Source organism: Amblyraja radiata, chromosome 24, assembly GCF_010909765.2.
Source record: "Amblyraja radiata isolate CabotCenter1 chromosome 24, sAmbRad1.1.pri, whole genome shotgun sequence".
NCBI classification, from domain to species: Eukaryota; Metazoa; Chordata; class Chondrichthyes; order Rajiformes; family Rajidae; genus Amblyraja; species Amblyraja radiata.
In genome coordinates this window covers 27,604,593-27,626,905 of record NC_045979.1, presented here as the reverse complement: position 1 = coordinate 27,626,905, position 22,313 = coordinate 27,604,593, and the positions used below count along the sequence as shown (strand labels likewise).

The window sequence follows — 22,313 nt, the reverse complement described above, 5'->3', positions numbered from 1 at the left end:
TTTACAATAATCTTGGACTGAATTACTACCAGCTGCATTAAAGTCCGATTTGGGGATTAAATGACAGAACAGAAATAACCATTCTGTCCCAGCATAAAATTAATTTTATTAAATTACAGTAATCTTAATTTTATATCTGACATGGGAACCATCTCTTCCTGAACTCTGCTCAGAGCAGAACCCATGGTACTTGAGTGTTGAACTGTCATGTGCATTGGGAACAGAGAAATTAATTGTTTACTTGCTGCAGATTTTACTCGTCAATTCATGTAATAACACAAATTAAATATATAATAATCAATGTACAATGAATTAAATCAGTAATGCTAGGTAACCAGACTATGAGAGTGCAAAACTGAAATAAGTGGTGCAGCCAAAGACAGTCCATTGATCAGAGTTGCTGAAGCAGGGATGTAGTTAGGGCTGTGCACTGGTCAACAGCCTGATGGTTGATGGGAAGCTTTTCTTGAACCAGGAGATAGATCACAGTTCTTCCCAATGGGAGCAGCAAGATGAGTGTCTGGTCAGGGTGGTGTGAATCATTGGCTACCTTTGAGGCAGCTCTTCCCACAGATCCTTTTGATGGTTGGGAGGCAAATACTCTGGGTGGACCTGGCAGTGGTTTTCACTTTATGCAGTCGCTTTCGTTCCTGGACATTCAAGTTACTGAACCAGGCCACGATGTAGCCAGTCAGTATGCTCTCTACTGTACACTTGAAGAGAGGCTCCAGAGTAAACAATCAACTCTCTGATCTTGGCAACGTTGAGCAAGAATGCTGCTCTGACAGCTTTTAGATTATCAATCTCCCTCCTATACTGTGACTTATCGTTGCCCATTATTCGCTCAGAGATGGTATTGTTGATGAATTTAAAGATGGCAAAGAGCTGCAACATGGGCATAGAGAGTAGAGCAGGGGTTTGACCACAGCCTTAAGGTGTTCCTGTGCTGATGGTTAGACGAGGAATTGTTGCCGCCAATCGTACTGGATGAGGTCTCCTATTGAGGCAATCGAGAATCCAATTGCATCACAACTTGTGTCAGACTTTAATGACTAGTTTAGAGGGGATGTGTCGAGCACCAAGAGTCGATGAACAACAGCCTGACATGCGTTTTTATTGTCTAAGTGATCCAGTGAGAGGGGAGAGCCAGTGTGATCGCATCCACTGCTGATCTGTTAAGGCGGTACATGAATGGGGAGGGGGGGGGGAATCCAGGTCCTTAAGACAGGAGTTGATGTCATAACCAACCTCTCAAGAAAACTCATCACAACGGAGGTGATGGTAGTTATTGAGGCAGGGCACCATGCTTTTCTTGGACACCTGTATTATGGATATCCTTTCAAAACAAGTGGGGACCTCAGACCTTAGTAGGGAAGGGTGGAATATGTCCACAAAGAACTCCAGCCAGTTGATCCACCCAGACATCAGAGCTAGCTCATCACCATCACAGGTTAATCCAGCAATAATTCGATGGGACACGGTGACCACCTGGGTCGTCCTTCCTCAAATGCCAACTATGTTCGAGTGATTCACCTCCCAATTTCTATCAAATGGCTGATCTGATCACCTGTCCCTAGTGAGTGACATAACATTTGGCCATTCGGCAGGATTTTAGCTTCAATTATCATCTATAATTATAGTTTTCTCTTAGATCTTGCACTGAAGTAGTGCACTACCGTAGAATTTGGGCTCTGATCGTTAGTCTTATGAAGTTCCTAGTGATCTAGATAATCAAAATCCACAGGAATTGGATGTGGTTAATTTTATTTAAGACATTTCTCACATGGAGGCCTTTGTCTCTCAAGGCTTGCGGGGAAACTGAATATTAAATGCTGGTCAACATTCAGCTATGTATGTGGCTTTACTGTACACAGTCCCACAAATGGAATTAGGCACTCTTCCTGTTTTTCAACTGTACTTTGGGAGGAGCCCAGGTATAATGAAAAACAGTTTCCAATCCTGAATCTTCCTTCTCTTGTGGCAAGAGTTCATCTTCCCACAGAACATCAAGAGTTCATAAAAAAAACAAAAAATGTGTGGATTAAGCACACAATGCAAGATCGCAAAACTTCACATTTTTAAACACACCTTGGTGTGCATGCAAGAACCCTGGCATTATGCCAATACTTGACTGTGGGCCATTGACACTTTTTGAAAATTCTTATAATTATATCAAAGTCAAAAACTTGCACTGAGTTTGAAACAATGGGTGATTAACACAAGTTGTAAATGTAGTGGGCAAGCAGACATTACTCCTACACAAAACTCAAAGTCTGCCTCTAATAACTCATCATTAGAGATTTCAAACTTTAATCTATGCAATTATCTCCGCCACCCCCCCCCCCCCATTTCCCCTTTCACCCAGTTTTCTTCCTTTGTAAAGGACTTGATATATGTTCCATGAGATAACATTCCTTTCTTAAGTAGCATTTCATATTCACCAGAACTATTATTCCTCCAATTACAACCAAAGATATTTGTTTAAGAAGGAACTGCAGATGCTGGAAAATCGAAGGTAGACAAGGGTGCTGGGGAAACTCAGCGGGTGCAGCAACATCTATGGAGCGAAGGAAATAGGCAAAGGTTTTGGGCCAAAACACTTCTTCAGACTGATGAAGGGTGGGGGATGGGGAGAAGAAAGGAAAAAGGAAAAGGAGGAGCCCGAGGGCTGAGGGAGAGCTGAGAAAGGGAGGAGACAGCAAAGGCTACCGGAAATTGGTGAATTCAATGTTTATGCCACTAGGGTGCAGACTGCCCAAGCGGAATATGAGGTGTTGCCCCTCCAATTTCCGGTGGTGCTCACTCTGGCCATGGAGGAGGCCCAGGACCGAGAGGTCGGTTTCGGAATGGGAGGGGGAGTTGAAGTGCTGAGCCACCGGGAGATCAGGTTGGTTAATGCGGACCGAGCGGAGGTGTTCGGCGAAACAATCGCCAAGCCTACGCTTGGTCTCACCGATGTAGATCAGCTGACATCTCGAGCAGCGGATGCAATAGATGAGGTTGGAGGAGATGCAGGTGAACCTCTGTCACACCTGGAACGACTGCTTGGGTCCTTGAATGGAGTTGAGGGGGGAGGTAAAGCGACAGGTGTAGCACCTCTTGCAGTTGCAAGGGAAAGTGCCCGGGGAGGGGGTGGTGCGGGAGGGAAGGGAAGAATTGACCAGGGAGTTACGGAGGGAGCAGTCTTTGCGGAAAGCAGACGTGGGGGGGGGGGGGGGAGAGATGGGAAGATGTGGGGAGTGGTGGGGTCACGTTGGAGGTGGCGAAAATGACGGAGGACTATTTATTGTATGTGACGGCTAGTGGGGTGAAAGGTGAGGACTAGGGGGACTCTGCCCTTGTTACGAGTGGGGGGGATGGGGAGAGAGAGCAGTGTTACGAGGTATGGAAGAGACCCTGGTGAGAGCCTCATCTATAGTAGGGGAGGGTAACCCCCGTTCCCTGAAGAATGAGGACATTTCCGATGCACTGGTGTGGAACACCTCATCCTGGGAGCAGATGCGGCGAAGACGGAGGAATTGGGAGTAGGGGATGGAGTCCTTACAGGAAGCAGGATAGGAAGAAGAGTAGTATAGATAGCCATGGGAGTCAGTGGGTTTATAGTGTATGTCGGTCAGAAGTCTATCACCGGTGATGGAGATAGTGAGGCCATGGTAGGGAAGTGTCGGAAATGGTCCAGGTGTATTTGAGTGCTGGATGGAAGTTAGTGGTGAAGCGGATGAAGTCAGTTAGTTGTGTGTGGGTGCAGGAGGTAGCACCAAAGCAATCGTCGATGTAGCGGAGGTGGAGGTCAGGGATGGGGCCCTAGTAGGTCTCGAACAAGGATTGTTCGACGTACGCGACAAAGAGGCAGGCATAGCTGGGGCCCATGCGCGTGCCCATAGCTACGCCTTGTATTTGGAGGAAATACTTGTATTTGGAGGAAATGGGAGGAGTCAAACGAGAAATTATTACGGGTAAGAACCAACTCCGCTAGGCGGAGGAGAGTATCAGTGGACGGGTATAGGTTGATTCTCCGGTCGAGGAAGAATCGGAGGGCTTTGAGACCATCCTGGTGGGGGATGCCTGTTCGTGCCCTACTGAACTTATTGCCACATACCTTTCTTCCTCGACCGGAGAATCAACCTATACCCGTCCACTGATACTCTCCCCCGCCTAGCGGAGTTGGTCCTTACCCTCAATAACTCCTCTTTTGACTCCTCCCATTTCCTCCAAATACAAGGCGTAGCTATGGGCACGCGCAATGACCCCAGCTATGCCTGCCTCTTTGTCGGGTACGTCGAACAATCCTTGTTCGAGACGTACCAGGGCCCCATCCCCGACCTCTACCTCTGCTACATCGACGATTGCTTTGGTGCTACCTCCTGCACCCATACACAACTAACTGACTTCATCCGTTTCACCACTAACTTCCATCCCGCACTCAAATACACCTCGACCATTTCCGACACTTCCCCATTTCTTGACCTCACTATCTGCATAGCAGATGATAGACTTCTGACCGACATCCACTATAAACCCACTGACTCCCATGGCTATCTAGACTACTCTTCTTCCCATCCTGCGTCCTGTAAGGACTCCATCCCCTACTCCCAATTTCTCCGTCTACGCAGCATCTGCGCCCAGGATGAGGTGTTCCACACCAGGGCATCGGAAATGTCCTCATTCTTCAGGGAACGGGGGTTCCCCTCCCCTACTATAGATGAGGCTCTCACCAGGGTCTCTTCCATACCCCGTAACACTGCTCTCCCTCCCCATCCCCCCCCACTCGTTACAAGGGCAGAATCCCCCAGTCCTCACCTTTCACCCCACCAGCCGTCACATACAACAAATAGCCCTCCGTCATTTCCGCCACCTCCAACGTGACCCCACCACTCTTTGACAATAAATTGAATTGTATTGTATTGTATTGTATTGTATACCACTCGCCACATCTTCCCATCTCCCCTCGTCTGCTTTCCGCAAAGACCACTCCCTCCGTAACTCCCTGATCAATTCTTCCCTTCCCTCCCGCACCCCCTCCCCGGGCACTTTCCCTTGCAACCGCAAGAGGTGCTACACCTGTCGCTTTACCCCCCCAACTCCATTCAATGATGCGTTCCAGGTGCGACAGAGGTTCACCCGTATCGCCTCCAACCTCATCTATTGCATCCGCTGCTCTAGATGTCAGCTGATCTACATCGGTGAGACCAAGTGTGGGCTGGGCGATCGTTTCGCTGAACACCTCAGCTCGCGCCGCATTAACCAACCTGGCTCAGCACTTCAACTCCCCCTCACCATTCCGAATACGACCTCTGTCCTGGGCCTCCTCCATGGCCAGAGTGAGCACCACCTGAAATTGGAGGAGCAGCACCTCATATTCCGCTTGGGAAGTCTGCACCCTAGTGGCATAAACATGGAATTCACTAATTTCTGGTAGTCTTTGTTGTCTCCTCCCCTTCTCAGCTCTCCCTCAGCCCTCGGGCTCCTCCTCTTCCTTTTTCCTTTCTGCTCCCCCCCCCCCCCCCCCCCCCCCACCCCCTCTACATCAGTCTGAAGAAGGGTTTCGGCCCGAAACGTTGCCTATTTCCTTCGCTCCATAGATGCTGCTGCACCCGCTGAGTTTCTCCAGCACTCTTGTCTACCTTGGAACCAAAGATAAACAGTATTATACATTAATTACCAATTTGGAATGTCATAATACACAGGCAGTTTGCTTACAATGTCATCAAGCTAACTTCAGACGTGAAATATAGACAACGTTGTTTATACAGAGCGAGTAACAAGCCAGGACCCGAAGCCAAGGGTTCTGATCCATTATTAGCTTGAACACATTTGTGTTTAGATTTTAGTAAAAGCACTCAATAATTAAAGCACTTACGGGGACAACTGTGAATTCAACCTCATCCGAGATGTGGAGCTGCAGACTATCCATGATCTCACTAAAGTGGAAGAACATTCGAGCATCGCGATCTACACATTTAATGAAACCAAATCCATCTCTCATAGCTGCAATCACACCCTATAGAAACAAGAGAACCTGTAACTCTTCAGGGAAGGAGAATACACAACTTTGGAAATTTTAATGTGGAAGTATCTCCATTGATATTTAACTATCCTTAGCATAGTCTTTACTCACAGCAGAAAATCTAAATAGTGATCTTAACTCGTGCCCCCAACTGTTATCTCACTATCTGCTACTTTGTCTCCCGTTATAAAACCATAGTGGCTGTTAAAGTCACTAATATCTAGTAGTATCCTAACAGTATATTGGATATATTAAGAAGCGTTGTGTAAAATATAAAAACCTACCAGTTCTCTGGATTCTTCAGTTAACTCAAAAGAATCAGTCAGGATTTCAATGTTTGTAGCACGTTCTAATTTGTCACGTCGATCAGTGGAGATATTAAACCTGACATGGTCACCTTCTAATAAAGTCACTTTAGATCTGGTGTCCTTATCTCCAAAGGGAAGTTCTTTGGAAATGGCGAAGTTTACTTTGATACGTCCTGGCAAAGGATCAGTCTAAAATAAAGTGACAACTATTTCAGTAGGTAGTAAAGTAATAGCATGCAAAGATTAATAATTCAGAAAAATATTGCTGAAACAGTAAACCCAAATTAAAAATAAATGCATTTTGTAATTTTTTCAGAAACATTTTTGTAGGGCAGAATCTTATCACAGTGGCTGGTATTGTTTATGGATTAATGAACTGTAAAAGGATTACATGTAATGGAATAGAGTGGTTTTATTGCTCATTTGCTTGAACTGATTTGGTCAATTTTCAAAGATGTTGACATTTACTGTCACATTAGCGGACAAACCATACGGGTCAAACCACTTGTGGTATTTAACATAGAAATCACTAGTGTCCAGTGAAAATGTTTTATTTTAACCCCTGCCTCTCACTGCTATCACTGGCATTAGACATTTCTTGATTAGAACGGGTGTTAAGGGTTATGGAGAGAAGGTAGGAAAATGGGATTAGGAGGCAGAGATCAGCCTTGATTGAATAACAGAACAGACAAGATGGGCTGAATGGCCTATTTCTACTCCTGTAACATGTGACATTAATTCACAACGAATTCTATTTATCTGTCATAAATGTATGTGGCTTGAAATGTGGACGTCTTTTCTTTTTATAAACGGTGGCAGGTGCCTGGAACACGCTGCAAAAAAGCAGATACAAAAGTGTTGTTCACGAGACATTTAGACAGGGAATGCAGGGATGTGGATCACATGCAGGCAGACGGGATTAAATTTGGCGTCATGTTTGGCACAGATATTGTGGATTGAAGGGCCTGTTTCTGTGCTGTACTGCTCCATGTTCTATGACTTGCATTTGGGCATTATGCACTTGTACTTAAAATGATTTCTTATATGTTCCTGTCTTTCCCATTTGTATTTTTGTTTTGAGATTCTTCTCACAGCCTTTTTGAAGCAACAGTTAATGCCATTTTTTGTTAGAATGCTTAAACATAAAATTGTTTGCCCAATTACTAATATTTTGAAGTGTTACAAAAAATGGTGATAGAATTATTAGACATAATATTTTCCAGAGAACACTTGTTACCTGTAACAAGCGTTCTGTTCTCTTCAATCCTGTACTTGTATCTTCTTAAAAAAAAAGAGCAAACGCGTACTACATTTACCTGGGTTTTACTGGATACTTTTGGAATAATTTTTGTGACAGTTCCATCAAACTGTTCAATACTAACATCCTCAAATATAACAGTTCCTTGGGGTAACAGTTTCACTTCAGTGGCAACTTCTTTTCCCTAGATAAAAACAAAAATCAGACGTGTTTTTACTAAGGTTATTTCAAATCATTATTTTGAGAGCATTTCAATTTTTTTTCTGAATAAGTTTTAAATCTGAGCATGTACAAAATGAGCAAAATAGTTTTGGAAATGTTCTAACAATTAAGAGTTAGGATTAGCTTCCCACTCGCAGAAATGTACTGTGAATTTTTGTATATTTCTAGGTATTTACTAAAGAATTGCACACCTTAGAATCATAAAACATCCCACCGCATTAAGATGGCTTAACAGTAAGAAGCCTGATGTAAAGAAATCTTTCATGATTTTTACAATAAGGTATCCTCATAGTTCTGAGATTAAGTACAAATTCAGTCGCATCACACCTATCTGCAGTTTCACGTCATGGCAGATTCAAATGTTGTACCATTGTTATAAAAACAATACCAAATCACTTCACGTGCTAGCAGTTAATGGAAGCAGCATTTCAGGTAGGAAAGCAAATGTACTGCTCTCACCTTATTTCAGAAGGAAACAAAATGTGTTATTATAAGGGGGAGTCATGAATGTAGCCAAAATTATAATCCAAGGATTCTGACATTTACCATCTCAATTTGGCAGAATTAGTTAACAAATTTTGAATACACAGATTGATCACATCACCAGAGCCTTAAAAATGGAACACTACCCCAATCATTTCCCACAAAAGACAAAATGTAACTCAGTGGGTCAGCGTCTCTGGAATATATGAAAAGGTGATGTTTTGGGTCGGGACCCTTCTTAACACAAATTCAAAAGATTGAAAAGAGATGGGGGGGGGGGGGGGGGGGGGATATAGGTGGAATGGGACAGGGGGAGAAATGGGTGTGCATCCAGCTGGTTCACAGGGAAGAGGGACAAAAAGGGAGACAGATTGTTACTTAAAGTTGGAGAATTCAATGCAAGCTACCTAAGGGGAATGATGTCCAGCAGGCCTAGGTATACCTAAAACATCACCTATCCATGTACTCCCTGGAAGCTTCTTGATTCGCACAGCTACTCCATACTTTGTATCTTTTTGTTAAGTTTAGGCTTAGATTGTAATTGAAAACCTCAGCTATATAGTTCAACGTGTATAAATGTACAGATTTGAGAAAATTAGTCACAAATTGCACACATGCATTTCCAGAATTTTTTAGTCTGGAATTCACATTCAAATAAAATGAACATCCACAGTATGCCTAAAGGATGACACTTTTCATCCTCACACTAGATGTCACTATTCCCAAAACAGATTCCTAATCCTCAAGGATTATATAACCATAGGCCAATCCTTTGAGGGAGAAAAAAAGCCACCCATGGAAATTTAACATGTTCTTTGCAAATGTTTTGTAAAGATAGGTCTTATCAGCTCAGTTGGCTTCTGCCTGTGTATATGGATCGACATACACCTTTGTACATTTCATCTTAGCCCATACATGTCAGTGTTCCTTCAAAAGAAATTTTCTCATTCAGATGTTGAAGCTATGGATTTCCCTGTCAGATAACACTGGAGTTTAAGTAACATTATATTTAAGGGATGACGTTTTCTAGACAACAAAGGAGTCTTTCAAGAAAGCAGGAATATGAGATAAAGGGTAGTGATTGTACTGTATGGCAGAACAGGCTTGAGTGCAGAACAAAGAAAACACAAAATAGTATTGTTTCTTCTAAAGGATAACGTGTGTACTAAATCCTGGTAGCCAAGCACGCACTTAGTTAATTTAACTTTTCTTGCACTTTACTAATTTGTTTCCAGAACCAGTACCTTCAAACCATTGACTGTGCCGATCCTCACTGCATCCCCAGCCACTGGCAGGCTCGGGTCATCGACACGGCCAGATTCGACAGCAGCACGGGCTAGTTCCAGGCCGGCAACAGCTCCAACTGCTTCCTCTTGATTGACCTTCCTGGCACCTATTGTTCCGCTAGATGCCTTCAAACCGACACTGCATCTTGCTGCCCTCTCACATCCCCATGCTAACCATGAGACTTCTTCACCTCGCCACTCCATCCTCCGATCTGAGCCCCCGCCCTCTCTCCACCTCAGAGTCTGGATCTATCTCCAGCCCCAACCGCTGTCGGTGTTTCACCATCCCCCCCAACGTGTAACGCTGTCCTCAGCAGTTGCTTTAGTTTTGAACCCGTACGCCCACACTTCAAATATGCCCACATTAGTTATCCTTCAACAATGCTTACATTTCTTTCTTTGATCGTAAATTCCACATCATCGCCAGGTTGCAATGTGTCTAGATTTCCTTTGAATTCGCTATAATGGAAGAAGATCTCTTTCACAAGGTCACCTCTTTCAATGAATCCAAATGCTTCCTGTGAATTTCAGTAAAGAATTATTGTTGACACAATGTCCTTAAATTACATCCAGCATACAAGATTCTCATGGATTAAACTTACACTTAACTGAACTTTTATCAGAAAAAATGTGTATGTTGCTTAAAATATGCAACTATCTTCCTTCCCCAACAAATGTACACTTGCACAGGTATAATCATTTCCCTGCTGTATTGAAACTTGAAAGACATTTGGACAGGTACATGATAGGAAAGGTTTTGTGGGATACGAGCAAAACTTGACTAACTTAGTCATACAAAATGGCAACTTTGGCCTAACTTGATCAGCATGGACGAGCTGGGCCGAAGGGTCCATTTCCATGCGGTATGTTCTAAATATTGGACGCAATGCAGAAAAGTACTCAAACCACATTGAGATACACATTTGCTTGGCCCTTTTGAAACACACCACTATATTTCCTCTTTTGAAGTCATGAGCAAAAAGATTGGGATGAGTTAAAAGATAGTTTTCTGATATCAAACTTACAAACTTTGTCCTAAAATCCAAAGAAACTACTGCCAACCAACGAAATAAAGGATGATTTTTTTTTAATTTAAAAAGGCACCTTCAATCAAATTCTGAAAATCAGTTGCACTTTTAGGGAATCAGAGGGCATGGCAACTGAGCATGACCCATGGATTGTCGCTATGGTAAGCAATGATCCAATTTAATGGTCAGAGGTTCGAAGGACAAAAAAAAGCCATTCCTGCTTCCTTTTCCCACAACCCAACAATTCATCTTAATTTAAACCAGCATCTGCAGTTCCTTCTTACACAATTCATCATGTGCATCTTTTGAAAATCTAAATCACAGATGAATCAAGCAAATGATAATTAAAAATCCATATCGTTAATTAACAGCGTAACATACCAGTAGGTTACAGTGGGAATGTGACATTTTATCTAGCCAAACCAAAATGTGTGATTAAAAGGAAACAAAAACAGACACAAATCTTAGGATTTTAAAGAAACAGAATTGTTAATATACATGCTAAATATTTTCTGTATTTGTTCCCCCCACCTCCCAACCTCAGGGACTCAGAGCATTGAGACTGGCCAAAAACAAAAAATGGGACTCGAGGTACACAATCAAACATTATATAAATGAATGGGAGAACAGACTTCAGCAGACAAAATATTCCACTCCCATTTCTTATAACCAAAACTTAGAACTGTCATATTCAGGACATACAAAAGGTGCACTATATAAAACAGTAAGAATATTAACCCAATCCAATTATTTTGGCAGATTTTGTTTAATGTTCAACTGCCCTTGAATTTTCAAATTTCTTCACTGTTTTGTCCCTGTACGTTTCGGCTTTACAAACAAATCTGCTATCTTCCTGTGAACAGAAATGTTATCAGCTTTCCATACATCAACATTATCCACCCCTTCCATGATAACAAGTGTCTAAATAGGAAACATACCTTCATGGCACAAACTACACCTTGACATCGGCCCTGTTTCTTCTTCACCAGTACAATGTTGTGAGCGTTTACAGCACCAGTACTGAAAAATACAAGATTTTGTAATTAGAGAACTCATAAGTAATTTGAACAATTAGATTTGGCAAGAATCTGAATGGCCTACTTCTGCTTTGCCTCACACATTCATATAATAATATAATAATTAACCTAAAAATTACTTCATGTACAATAAACATATCCACAATTAACCTGCACAAATGCCAATTAAAATACAGTAAAAGCTGAGTTTTCTGGCACTTCAATGGGTAGCAGCTGAGCCAACAAAGCAACATCAGGACAGACACTGGTTTAGCAAGCTCGTCAAGTCCGCCACATAGCAAACAAGAAACAGTCTATCATGAGAAGTGAAAATTTCATAAAATCCCATGTGTCAAATTATATTGATGCACTCAAGGTACATTAAAATTACCATACGTTTCTCAGAATGCAGTTAAAACATCACAAAAAGCTCAGATAAGCATTCCAATAATGAAGTTACCTCACTGATTCTCTGCAGAGCAACCCAAAGTTCGTCAGCGCTTCCTGACCACTTGGTGTGAAACAATCTAACCCAGTGACTGCCAATATGCTCGAGGCTGGGTGGGGAGTCAGAGACTAATAATATAGTTATAATTTAGTTAAAGGCTTACAAGTAAAAATATACTCAGCATGTTAGCCGAGTCAGACATATGGCTCTAGCAGCACTGGGACAACACCAATTCCCTGAAAGAACTGGTCTGTAACGTCATCTGGAATTTGTTGGCATTGGTGATGGGGGCTGGGGAGAAGTGGAACGGGTTGCATGTTGCCAAGTGCAAAGAAGCAGAGTATGTTAGAAATTTTGGATACCTTGGACAACACATACAAGGTAGTTCACACGAAGAAGCTACTTCTTGCATCAAATGAAACTGCCTACACAAGCATCATGTTCAGTTTATTAACTAGAATGCAAAATTTGCAAAAGGACCAACATCTATCAGGGAATTATAAATATCTGACTAATGAAATGGTTACATTAAATCCAATTGTCAAATGATGAGCAAGAGGATATCTAAAGAAAGAGGGACAAAAGGGCTAATATATGTGTTGCCAGGGTATGTTGGCAGGTCCTAAATGAATATTCCTCTAAGATATTCATCAAGGACAACTTTGGGATGGTGCGCCCTTCTATTGGATAGACCGGAGCAAGTTAATATTAAGTTTTAAGATGTCTTTGAACACACAAGAATGGTGATGAGTTCTAATCCAGAGCCTAATGAGATCTAACCCAGACTGTTATGAAAATGCAAGAGGAGATTGCTGGGGTCCTGAACGATTTGTGCATCTTAGTCAGACAAGGAGAGGTAACCAATTGGATATAATGTTGCACCTTTATTCAGAAAGTGCAGCAGGGATAAGCCAATAATGACAGGCCAGTGGTAGGGAATTATTGACAAAATTACTGAGGAAAACGGTTTATGCATTTAAAAAGGTAGAAACTAGGAATCTGGAAATTAAGAACTGCCAGCATAGCTTTGGGAAGAAGAAATTATCTCATTAATTTTTTGTGTTTTTTTTTGGGAGGTTGTAATAAAGGAGATTGAAGAAAGCAGGGCTGTAGATATTATCAACATGAAGTTTTGCAAGGTACAGAAAGTTAAGGAACATGGGATCCATAGCAAGCTAACCAATTGGATCCAGAATTAGCATGGAGGAGGCAGAGGGTTGTGGTGGTAGGAGAGTTATCTAATTGGAAGTTTGAGATTAGTGGTGTATCATAGTGACCGATGCTGGGATCTTTGGTGTTTGTGATATACATTAAAACTTGGACGTGAACTTGAGGTATGGATGACAGGAAAATGGGTGGTAGTTTAAAGCTACGGCAGGATAGATCAGAGGGAAGGTTGGGCAGAGCAGTGGCAAATGAAATTTAATCTCAGCAAGTTAAAAAAAAAAGTGATGTTTTGATACAATTTAACAAAAGGCTGGTTTGGTCAAACTTTGTATTATATGTAGTTCGGGTTGCCACACCATAGGAAGATGCAGTTGCATTTGCAGAGTGCAAAGATTCATATGGATGTTGTCTAGATTGGAGGACTTTAGTTTTGAGAATGGATAATCTGTGGCTATTTTACCTGCAGTAAAGGAGGTCGAGAGGAACTGACAGAAGCATGAGTGTAACTGGTAGGGTAGGCAGTCAAAATCTATGACTAGATTTTCCTAGAATCTATGACTTAGGCGCACAAAGTTTGCGCCCGAACATGTTGCCAAGTTAAACTGATCTCACCTGCCTATACATGATTCATATCCCTCTAATCCCTGCACTTCCAAACACCTCTTGAACACCACTATCGTATCTGCCTCGACCACCGCCCAAGGTAATGTATTCCAGGCTCCCACCACTCTAAAAAAAAACTAAAAAAAACTTGCCCTACACATCTCCAATAAAATTTCCCTCGCCTTATGGCCATGCCCTTTAGAGTTGGTCATTTCCACCCTGGGAAAAAGGTTCTGACCGACTACCCAATCTATGCCTCATAATTTTTATATACTTCTATTGCCTTCCCTTAACCTCTGCCGTTCCAGAGAAAATAATCCAAATCTATACAACCTCGTCCTGTAGCTGAAACCCTCCAATCCAAGCAGTATTTTGGTAAACCTTCTCTGCACCCGCTCCAAAGATTCCACATTTTGTTTGTGTAATGGGGCAACCAGAACTACACACAAGACTGCAAATTCTTAAAAATCACAGGTTTTTGAGTTGCAATATGACATTACAAATAATAGTTGGGTTTTTTTAATGGTTGGGTTATTTGTTTCCCTGAGAAAATGAAAGGAATTAGAATTGTTGACTTGGAAATAGGACAGTTCACCTGAAGCTGAACATTTTCAATTTCATCAGCTGAGGAATTTAAGCAAATCTGGAATACAAAGCTAGTATCGATGACCATAGATGTGGTTGACTCTTAACTGCCCTCAACTAGCCCAACAGGTCACCAGCTCAGACAAAAAAGTGTGGATGCAAATCTTATCAGTAATGTCATAGTCCTGTGAATGAACAATGAAAACTAACCAGATCTTAGACAACAGCGTGCGTCACATGGCCAATCTTGGTATTCACCCAACCACAGATATCCCCTTTATTCTTTTTACCTATTCTCCCTCACTGCTACACACACTTGCAGTTCAAAATAATTCTCACTTATAAATTTGACGACAATTCAACCTGAATTGCTAAATCCGGTTTTCTCGAAAATATGTTGCTTTACCTCCTGCGAACCTCCAGGATGTTATTTTAATGCTTGACAATGTGTTTAAAATTAAAGCCAGTTTGAAAGAACAAATGACTTTGGTAAACCGGTGTGGTTCAGAAAACAGGTATTTTATGTTCACAACAGAGCAAGGGAGGTTTTATACAAAATCATTTTGAACATTCAATCCGTTATATGGCGGACCTTTCAAATTATGACAGTGAATTTTGTTGAGATGCTATTGGAAAGCGACAGTTTACCAGCAAAATATCATTTAAGAGGAAGCAAGCATGTTTATGAAAACTACAGACGCCATCTGATCAGGACATTTGTTTCAGAATATAGATAGGGCTGCAGTTTGAATTTATCAAGCAAGGAGTCTCATACAGATTCAAGAAATGAAGGAGACCATACGTACTGTTTATTGGTTTCCATGGAGAAAGAAACTTTATCTCCTGTTTCAAGTTGGACATTTCCATCAACATCTTCAGGTGTATATGTCAGATAAAACACTTCCTAAACCAAAAAGTAATTAATTAGATCTGGTGGTTTAAATACAATCACAGGCCAAACCAATTAAAAATCAGCATATTAAAATGGTTGCGGTACAATAGAACAATGTCAGAAATATATGACATTGCATATTTGTGAGACTGAATATTTTTTTTAACAAGCAAGTGGAAAGTACACAGCTGATGCCAATCTATGTTTCCTTTCACGGCACCAACTGGCTCAGATATGTGATGCTCCACATTGATGTTTTCACTTGCTCTAATCACCACTTAATTTTTTGCCAATTAGATTTAAATTTGCAATGACCAATAATTACTAAACTGCAGTCAATCTTAACTAAATGCAGATAATCAATCAAATGTTATTCTACCTTCATCCAGATCTCTCACATGCTACTCTTGTTCAGCTGTCTCTGATCAGAAGGAACGCTGACCAATTGCCCCAAACCCAGAGCCACCAAGGTCAATGGTGTGCTGAAAACTAATGCAGCTTGGGAGAGAAAATCAAATTTAGCAGTTCTCTCATCTTGATAACTTGGCTATTCGACTGATGAAACAGTTGGGAATGTTGCTTCATTTTCTAAAGAGACCGTTACATGGGGCACCATTACAATCACCGTACCATTAATTCTCACAACCCCCCCAGCCCCCACCCCGAACTGCTTTTTAACAATGCTTGTCTAACTTTTCGGTTTGTAGATGAAGCTAGCAAGATGCTTGATTGACCTCTTTTTTAGATTCTTTCATCTTATGATATCCCCACCAAAGTCAAACAGTGGAGACCTATGAAATTAGTCTGTGGAGATTGAGAGGCAAGAAAAGTGAACATTTTCAAATTTGCTTTCATGCAAATTAAAAAGTGGAAGTGAGATGAGAGATCACTTAAAATATAAAAATCCAACTTGAGTACCTGAAGTAATTAGGTCATTTGTAATTAGCAGAAAAGCATAAAATACAAAGTTCCCATTTTCCCCTCAAGTTACAGCACTGAAGAGACCCAACAAAGATACCAGGTCCACTAATCCTCTGGTGAAATGTTACACATTATTTAACACTCAAACAAATAAGCACATTTGATGAGGGTACACAGGCTTGACAGGACCATAAGGCACATTCCCCCACACTCTAGAGGGAAACCGATTGCTGTGTGAAAAAAACACATCACCCACATGCTCAACATATCACACACATATTGTAAAATTCCTCATAGGTCAGTCTCCCATATACACTTGGGTTTAGTTTAGTTCTGAATGTGCCAATTATGAGTTTGCTTTTTGTATGCAATTGCTCCCCTTTTAAATAACATGTTTCAAATGATTAACCCAATCTTGAGGGCAAATAACAGTTAGCCAAGGAAAATGAGCAGACGTTCTACAGAATTTAACTCCGGTAATAATTCCCTGCAAGATAAGTTTTGCACTACATACATCTAAAGCTATTTATGCAGGAGACTACAACATAAACAAAATGGCAGGTAACAGTGTTTTAGGGTCTCAAGAAGCTGCACTTCTGATCTTTAGAAAGCTTTAGAAAGATAGTCATTTCCAGAGTCATTCATGGATGACGGTTTTAACAGGATTGAATTTACAGGTGGTCTTGGTACTAGGTTACCTATCCACCCGATTGAAGAAATAGCACATGCATCTGATATAGGATATCAATGTCAAGTGGCAACATGCCTCTTTTCCCTCTGTGTTCCACCAAACTAAGTACCGCTTCTTTGAAGGGCGTTAGGAGCCGCTACTGAAACAATCTGATGTACTCACCAACAGGGAAATTCAAGAATACAGCATTTCCTACTAGGTAGTCAAAAACCAAGGATAATGGGGAAAAAAATGCATTTTGTTTTTAATTTTCCTCTGCCTTCCTAACCTTGTTAGGAAGTGAATGAAAATAGTTTGAACAGAGCAAGACTACTTTAACAGAACTCAGCAAACCTGGAATTAAAGGCTCATGGTCTTCTTGCATGATGATCTGTAACACAATACTGAATCCTGCATACATAAAACACTGCAGCCTTGACGGACAGCTTTATGTAACAGTTCAAGATTGCAAGTCAGGTACCAACAAGCATGGACAACTTGTTTTTCTCCGCACATTCTGACAGGACTACTCCATTGTAAAGTAGAACCTTTCCAATTAAAAAATTTTCACCCACTACTTTAAGTTGGGAGATAACCTCCGGTGTTCCTTCATCACGATCACAGTGGTCTGAACAATGATTTCACATGGAGCTAAACAATACGATTTGCATCCTATTGGGACCGAATAGTTTGACAACGTCAAAGAAACTGAAAGGGAGAACTTAATTATCTTTGGCGAACCCCTAAACAATAATTAAATAATTAGAGGATAGAAAAACAACAACAAAAATCAATGGCAATACTGGGTTCGATTTTAAAGCGAAATCACATCCAATTTTGCCTGTAATTAGACAACACTCCATTACTAGCTTGACAATATTTCTCTATACCAATAGCTTCCAAATCAAATTATTATAGCAGGCACTGAGAAAAAAACAGGAACTCCTTCATAGGAGCCAAAAAAAGATTGTTACCCATTTTCTTTCACATATTCTTCCCATTAGCATTAAATAGAAATAATTCAAGCAAAATATATTACAGAAGGCCCTGGTCTACATGTGGGATTGAATTTTTTTTTTTTTTTTTAAAAGGTAATGAAACAATTTGCAGATCCCAAATTTAAAAAAAAACTCTGGAAATACTCAGGTCAGGCAGATCTGTGGCAGGGGAGAGGAAAGAGAGGCAAAAAGAGTTAACATTTTAATTATTTGCCAGAACTGGGGAAGAAATAAAAATGGTAGTTTAAAATTGCATTGTGGCAGTAAGAATGGACAGGATGAAAAAGGGAGCAACTGTGAAAGGGCAAGACCAAGTCAAGTGGGGTAACAGGGATAGCTAGACAAAGCTTGTGCTTTACTTGGGTTGCATTGGTAATATATTTAAGAAGGAACAGCAAATGCTGAAGAAGGGTTTCGGCCCGAAACGTTGTCTATCTCCTTCGCTCCATAGATGCCGCTGAGTTTCTCCAGCATTTTTGTGTACATTGCATTGGTAATAGCCAGGCCCATCACTCTTACATGTGTAGGAAGGAACTGCAGATGCTGGTTTAAACCAAAGATAAGACACAAAATGCTGGAGTAACTCAGCAGGACAGGCAGCATCGCTGGAGTGAAGGAATGGGTGACGTTTTGGGTCGAGACCCTTCTTCAGACTGAGTCGGGGGTAAAGGAGACAAGAGATATAGATGGGGATGAAGAGAGATATAGAACAAATGAATGAAAGATACGTTAAAAAAAAAAAAAGATAAAGGAAACAGGCCATTGTTAGCAGTTTGCTAGGTGAGAATGAGAAGCTGGTGCGATGTGGGGAGGAACCTCCTTCCTCAACTTTGTCCAGGGACCCCAACAGTCCTTTCAGGTTAGGCAGAGATTCACTTGTACCTCCTCCAACCTCATCTACTGTATCAATTGTTCAAGATGTGGACTCATGCATCGGCGAAGCTAAACATAGACCGGGCAATAGATAGAGATGCTATTTATTAAAGCCAAGTTGAAAATTAGATTTATTAGGACATTTTTAAATATATAAAAATGGAGTGGTAATGATTGGAACATGTTGCCAGGGGAAGTAGAAGAAGCAGATGTGATAGAGGGGGTTTAGATAGGCACATAAATAGACAGGCAAATGGCATAATGGCCAGCCCCGACTTAGCAGGTCAAAGGACCTGTTCCTATTCGGTTTTATAGTTTTCTGTTCTATAGAGCATTCCAGTTCTGCAGTCTTCAACCCAAAATATTAAGTTTCCTTCCGAAGATGCTGTTTTACCCTGAGTATTTCCAGCATTTGCTTTTATTTATAAAACATTTAAAAAAATGACCTTAATGTACTCATATGAGCTATATTAACTGCACTATTCTTTGATAAAAGATTTTTCCAGAATAGTCTTCAAGAGTTTAGCCAAGTACAGACAAATGACTATGCGTGGACAATTTGAATCAATTACATAGTTCAGCAGTAACTAGGCATGGCAATCTCCCCACAAGGAACCATCTTTACCAACATATTGATAACTATGCTGCCTTGTCGGCACATGTAATGCAAAACAATTTCCAGGTCAAACGAATCAATCCAAAAATCTAACCAGTGCCTTCCCATCATGAAATCATACTTTTAAAAAATTTGCCAAATCCAACACACTTTCCACAGAAAAACAAATATGCAAAATTTGATCACAGATGACCAATTGTACCTACTGCCAGTGGTGACCTTTGGGTTTCTATGGCTTGCTTTAAAGCAGCACAGATTAAATGGGGTCTCGCATTCTAGGTCTCAATCGACACCAGACCCGCTTCAAATATTATTAATTGGGTTTAAGTCATCCCACCCACCCCATGTTACCATTGTCACCTCTCCACAATCCCCTAAACCCAACAACACCCTCCCAGCTCCTGATGCACAGAAGGCATGTACAAAACATTGAAACTAGCGAATTAGCCAGAAAAAACAAATTCCACCAATTGTTATTTTTGTGAACAGAATACAACAAAAGAGGGCAGCAAGAACATTTAGTTATAAATTTGGAATCTGGTACTTGGCAAAGGAAAATTTCGCAAAATTCAAGACAAAAAGTTAAACAACTTAACTCAGTACAAGCAGATTGTCCATTTATAGCTTTCCATTGTTATCCTATACAGGTGCAATTATACTTTGCAGGAGTGTAGGGGGAATAAGCAATTTTAAAACCTTTAAGTGGATTTACTGGATTTGCTTTTCATGGTATGTAGAGGATAATGTAGAATGAACTAGGAACACACCAAAACATTCATGGAGAAAAACAAATCGAGGGCAAATTTGTCCTTCTTCCAACTTAGTTCTAGCAGTTGAATAGATATTGAAGACTACTGGTTTCTCCACTTCTACCTTGTGAAAACTGAGCAAGAATTTTTGAAAGCTCTGCTGATACCAAATCCTGAAGCAAAATCAGAAACCTTTTGCACTTACAACCTCTGTGCAGGCTTCAATTAAAGAGCATGAAGTCAATACAATGGCTTCAAACCTCTGCATGTGGCCATTCATTGAAACATTTAAAGCATTTGCCTTAATGTATTGCAGTTGATGTTTTAGTTCAAGAGAATAACTCTTTGCTGAGAAACACACAACGAATACATTAAGCAAAGTATAGTTTAAATCATCGACACCAACTCAAACAAACGTTTTAATTATTCTGGCTGGCTGACTAACTTTTGAACCTTTACTTGAAATAATCCACATTTAAATTAGAACATGGCAGCGAGAGAGAAGGATTCAAATTATACAGCTCAGTTTTATAGAAGCCACTGCTCCCTTGGAACTACAGACACATTTTTAAAGTATAATAATTTAAAGATTTCCCACATTGGAAGCTCTTCCAAATGAACTGATAGCAAAGTCTCACACTTCAAAAAGCAACAGGGATTATCTAATTGACCTTGAAACCTTTCTATTACTCATGTAAAGTCAAAGCCTGCTTTGTTTAGACAAGCTAGGGCCTAAAATCTCCGACCAAAAGCACAAGACACAAAGTAGTCCACATAACTCATGGCAATCTTATCTCAGGCTGTCAAAACATGCAACTTCTGCAAGGGTCATTCATGTCCATCTCTCGTATACTCAGAAATTCTCATGTCCGATGTGCTCCCCACTAATCCACTGCTTTATAAAAATATCAAACCAGGATAGGGTGGTATTTTGAAGCTTGCTAATGAGGCACCATCTGCAGGTAAAATAGATGTTGATAATGCTCTGCAAAGGATCCAATGTTTTTCAGGGACTGAAACAAGCATTTGCATCAAATTTAGAAAGTGAAACATCTACCAGTGTTTAAAAATCATGCACACCATTCACTGAAGGACTAAGCTTGGAGCCAAAATCCTGCAGTTGTAAAGATTGGTTATTAATTTAAAGCTACATTTGGACATTTTCATGCTTTTGCCAAACAAAATATTTTTGTTGCTTAATTCTGCACATTTCTATACTTTAAACTCTAGTTTTGTAAAGACTCAACTAATTTTAGCTCTAATGGAATTTTTCCATGATCTTTGTTCAAATGCTACCCAAATGGTAAAAGCCAAAATTAGCACAGAACAAGGTTAATGGGGCGTGGAATTTGAGGCAAGAGGTTACCCATATTTATGGGAACCATCTAATTTAAAATCAATCTGGCTGACGTATGCATGCATGCCTAAACTCAAGTGCCTATATGGGCGACCTACCTGAAATCATTTATTACCTGGAAAGACAAAATCCAATCTTACCCCATTGCGTTCATAGCACACACTGCCTGAAGTCTGACCAGGAGATGAAGGTTTCAGCCCAGATTTGTTCTCAAGGTTAAGGGGAGCAGCACAGACAACCTGGACATACCATGACATAACAAAGAATAATGTCAGGAGGGTACATGAAGGCTTTCCAGGGGTTGAAAATGCCACTGGTCAAAGGCCCCAGGTATGTCTAGTTTTTGGGTTTAGACCAGCAGAAAATATTCCTCCAATGTCTTACGAATTGGTAGAAAAACTTGACTTATTATAGTACCAGATTTCTGCCACTAGCTATTCTATTCACATTACAGCACATATCTAGCAGCAGTAATTCGGTACTCAAACTAATCAGACCTGCAATGGCCCGACAAACTGATTAAAATTCCAGTGTCTGTTTCCAAACCACTACATCTAACTTTTCAACCCCTGATTTCCAGATGATTTTTTTGGCAAAAACAGTTCTCTTACAAAGTCAGAAACTTGTAGACAACAATAGTCAAAACATATGATGACACTGTTCCATTAGAGAAAGGTAACTTGCACACCAATAAGTATAGTTTCATTCAAACATGAAGATATTATCCTCCACATACCATGGGGGAAGAAAGAAAATCATGATTCAATGGGGAAACCACTGTTCATCTGTCCCTTTAAGAGATTTGCCCTTGAGCATCCCCGAATTT

The 22,313-nt window shown here is 40.8% G+C and overlaps 1 protein-coding gene across 10 annotated transcripts in view; it reads right to left on the bottom strand.

Annotated features, from left to right (window-relative positions):
- Window positions 1–22,313, bottom strand: part of csde1 (cold shock domain containing E1) — an 87,601-nt gene that overhangs the window by 30,005 nt on the left and 35,283 nt on the right. For 4 of the 10 annotated variants that reach the window (XM_033042753.1, XM_033042756.1, XM_033042754.1 and 1 more), the window contains 7 exons: window positions 21,628–21,726; window positions 15,218–15,315; window positions 11,531–11,612; window positions 9,954–10,082; window positions 7,632–7,757; window positions 6,292–6,504; window positions 5,861–6,001 (listed from right to left, as the gene is read on the bottom strand). In XM_033042753.1, the coding sequence (XP_032898644.1) occupies window positions 5,861–6,001; window positions 6,292–6,504; window positions 7,632–7,757; window positions 9,954–10,082; window positions 11,531–11,612; window positions 15,218–15,315; window positions 21,628–21,726 (888 nt within the window). The remainder of the gene's footprint in view (window positions 1–5,860; window positions 6,002–6,291; window positions 6,505–7,631; window positions 7,758–9,953; window positions 10,083–11,530; window positions 11,613–15,217; window positions 15,316–21,627; window positions 21,727–22,313) is intronic. The other 6 variants (XM_033042755.1, XM_033042760.1, XM_033042758.1 and 3 more) reach the window with 2 other exon arrangements.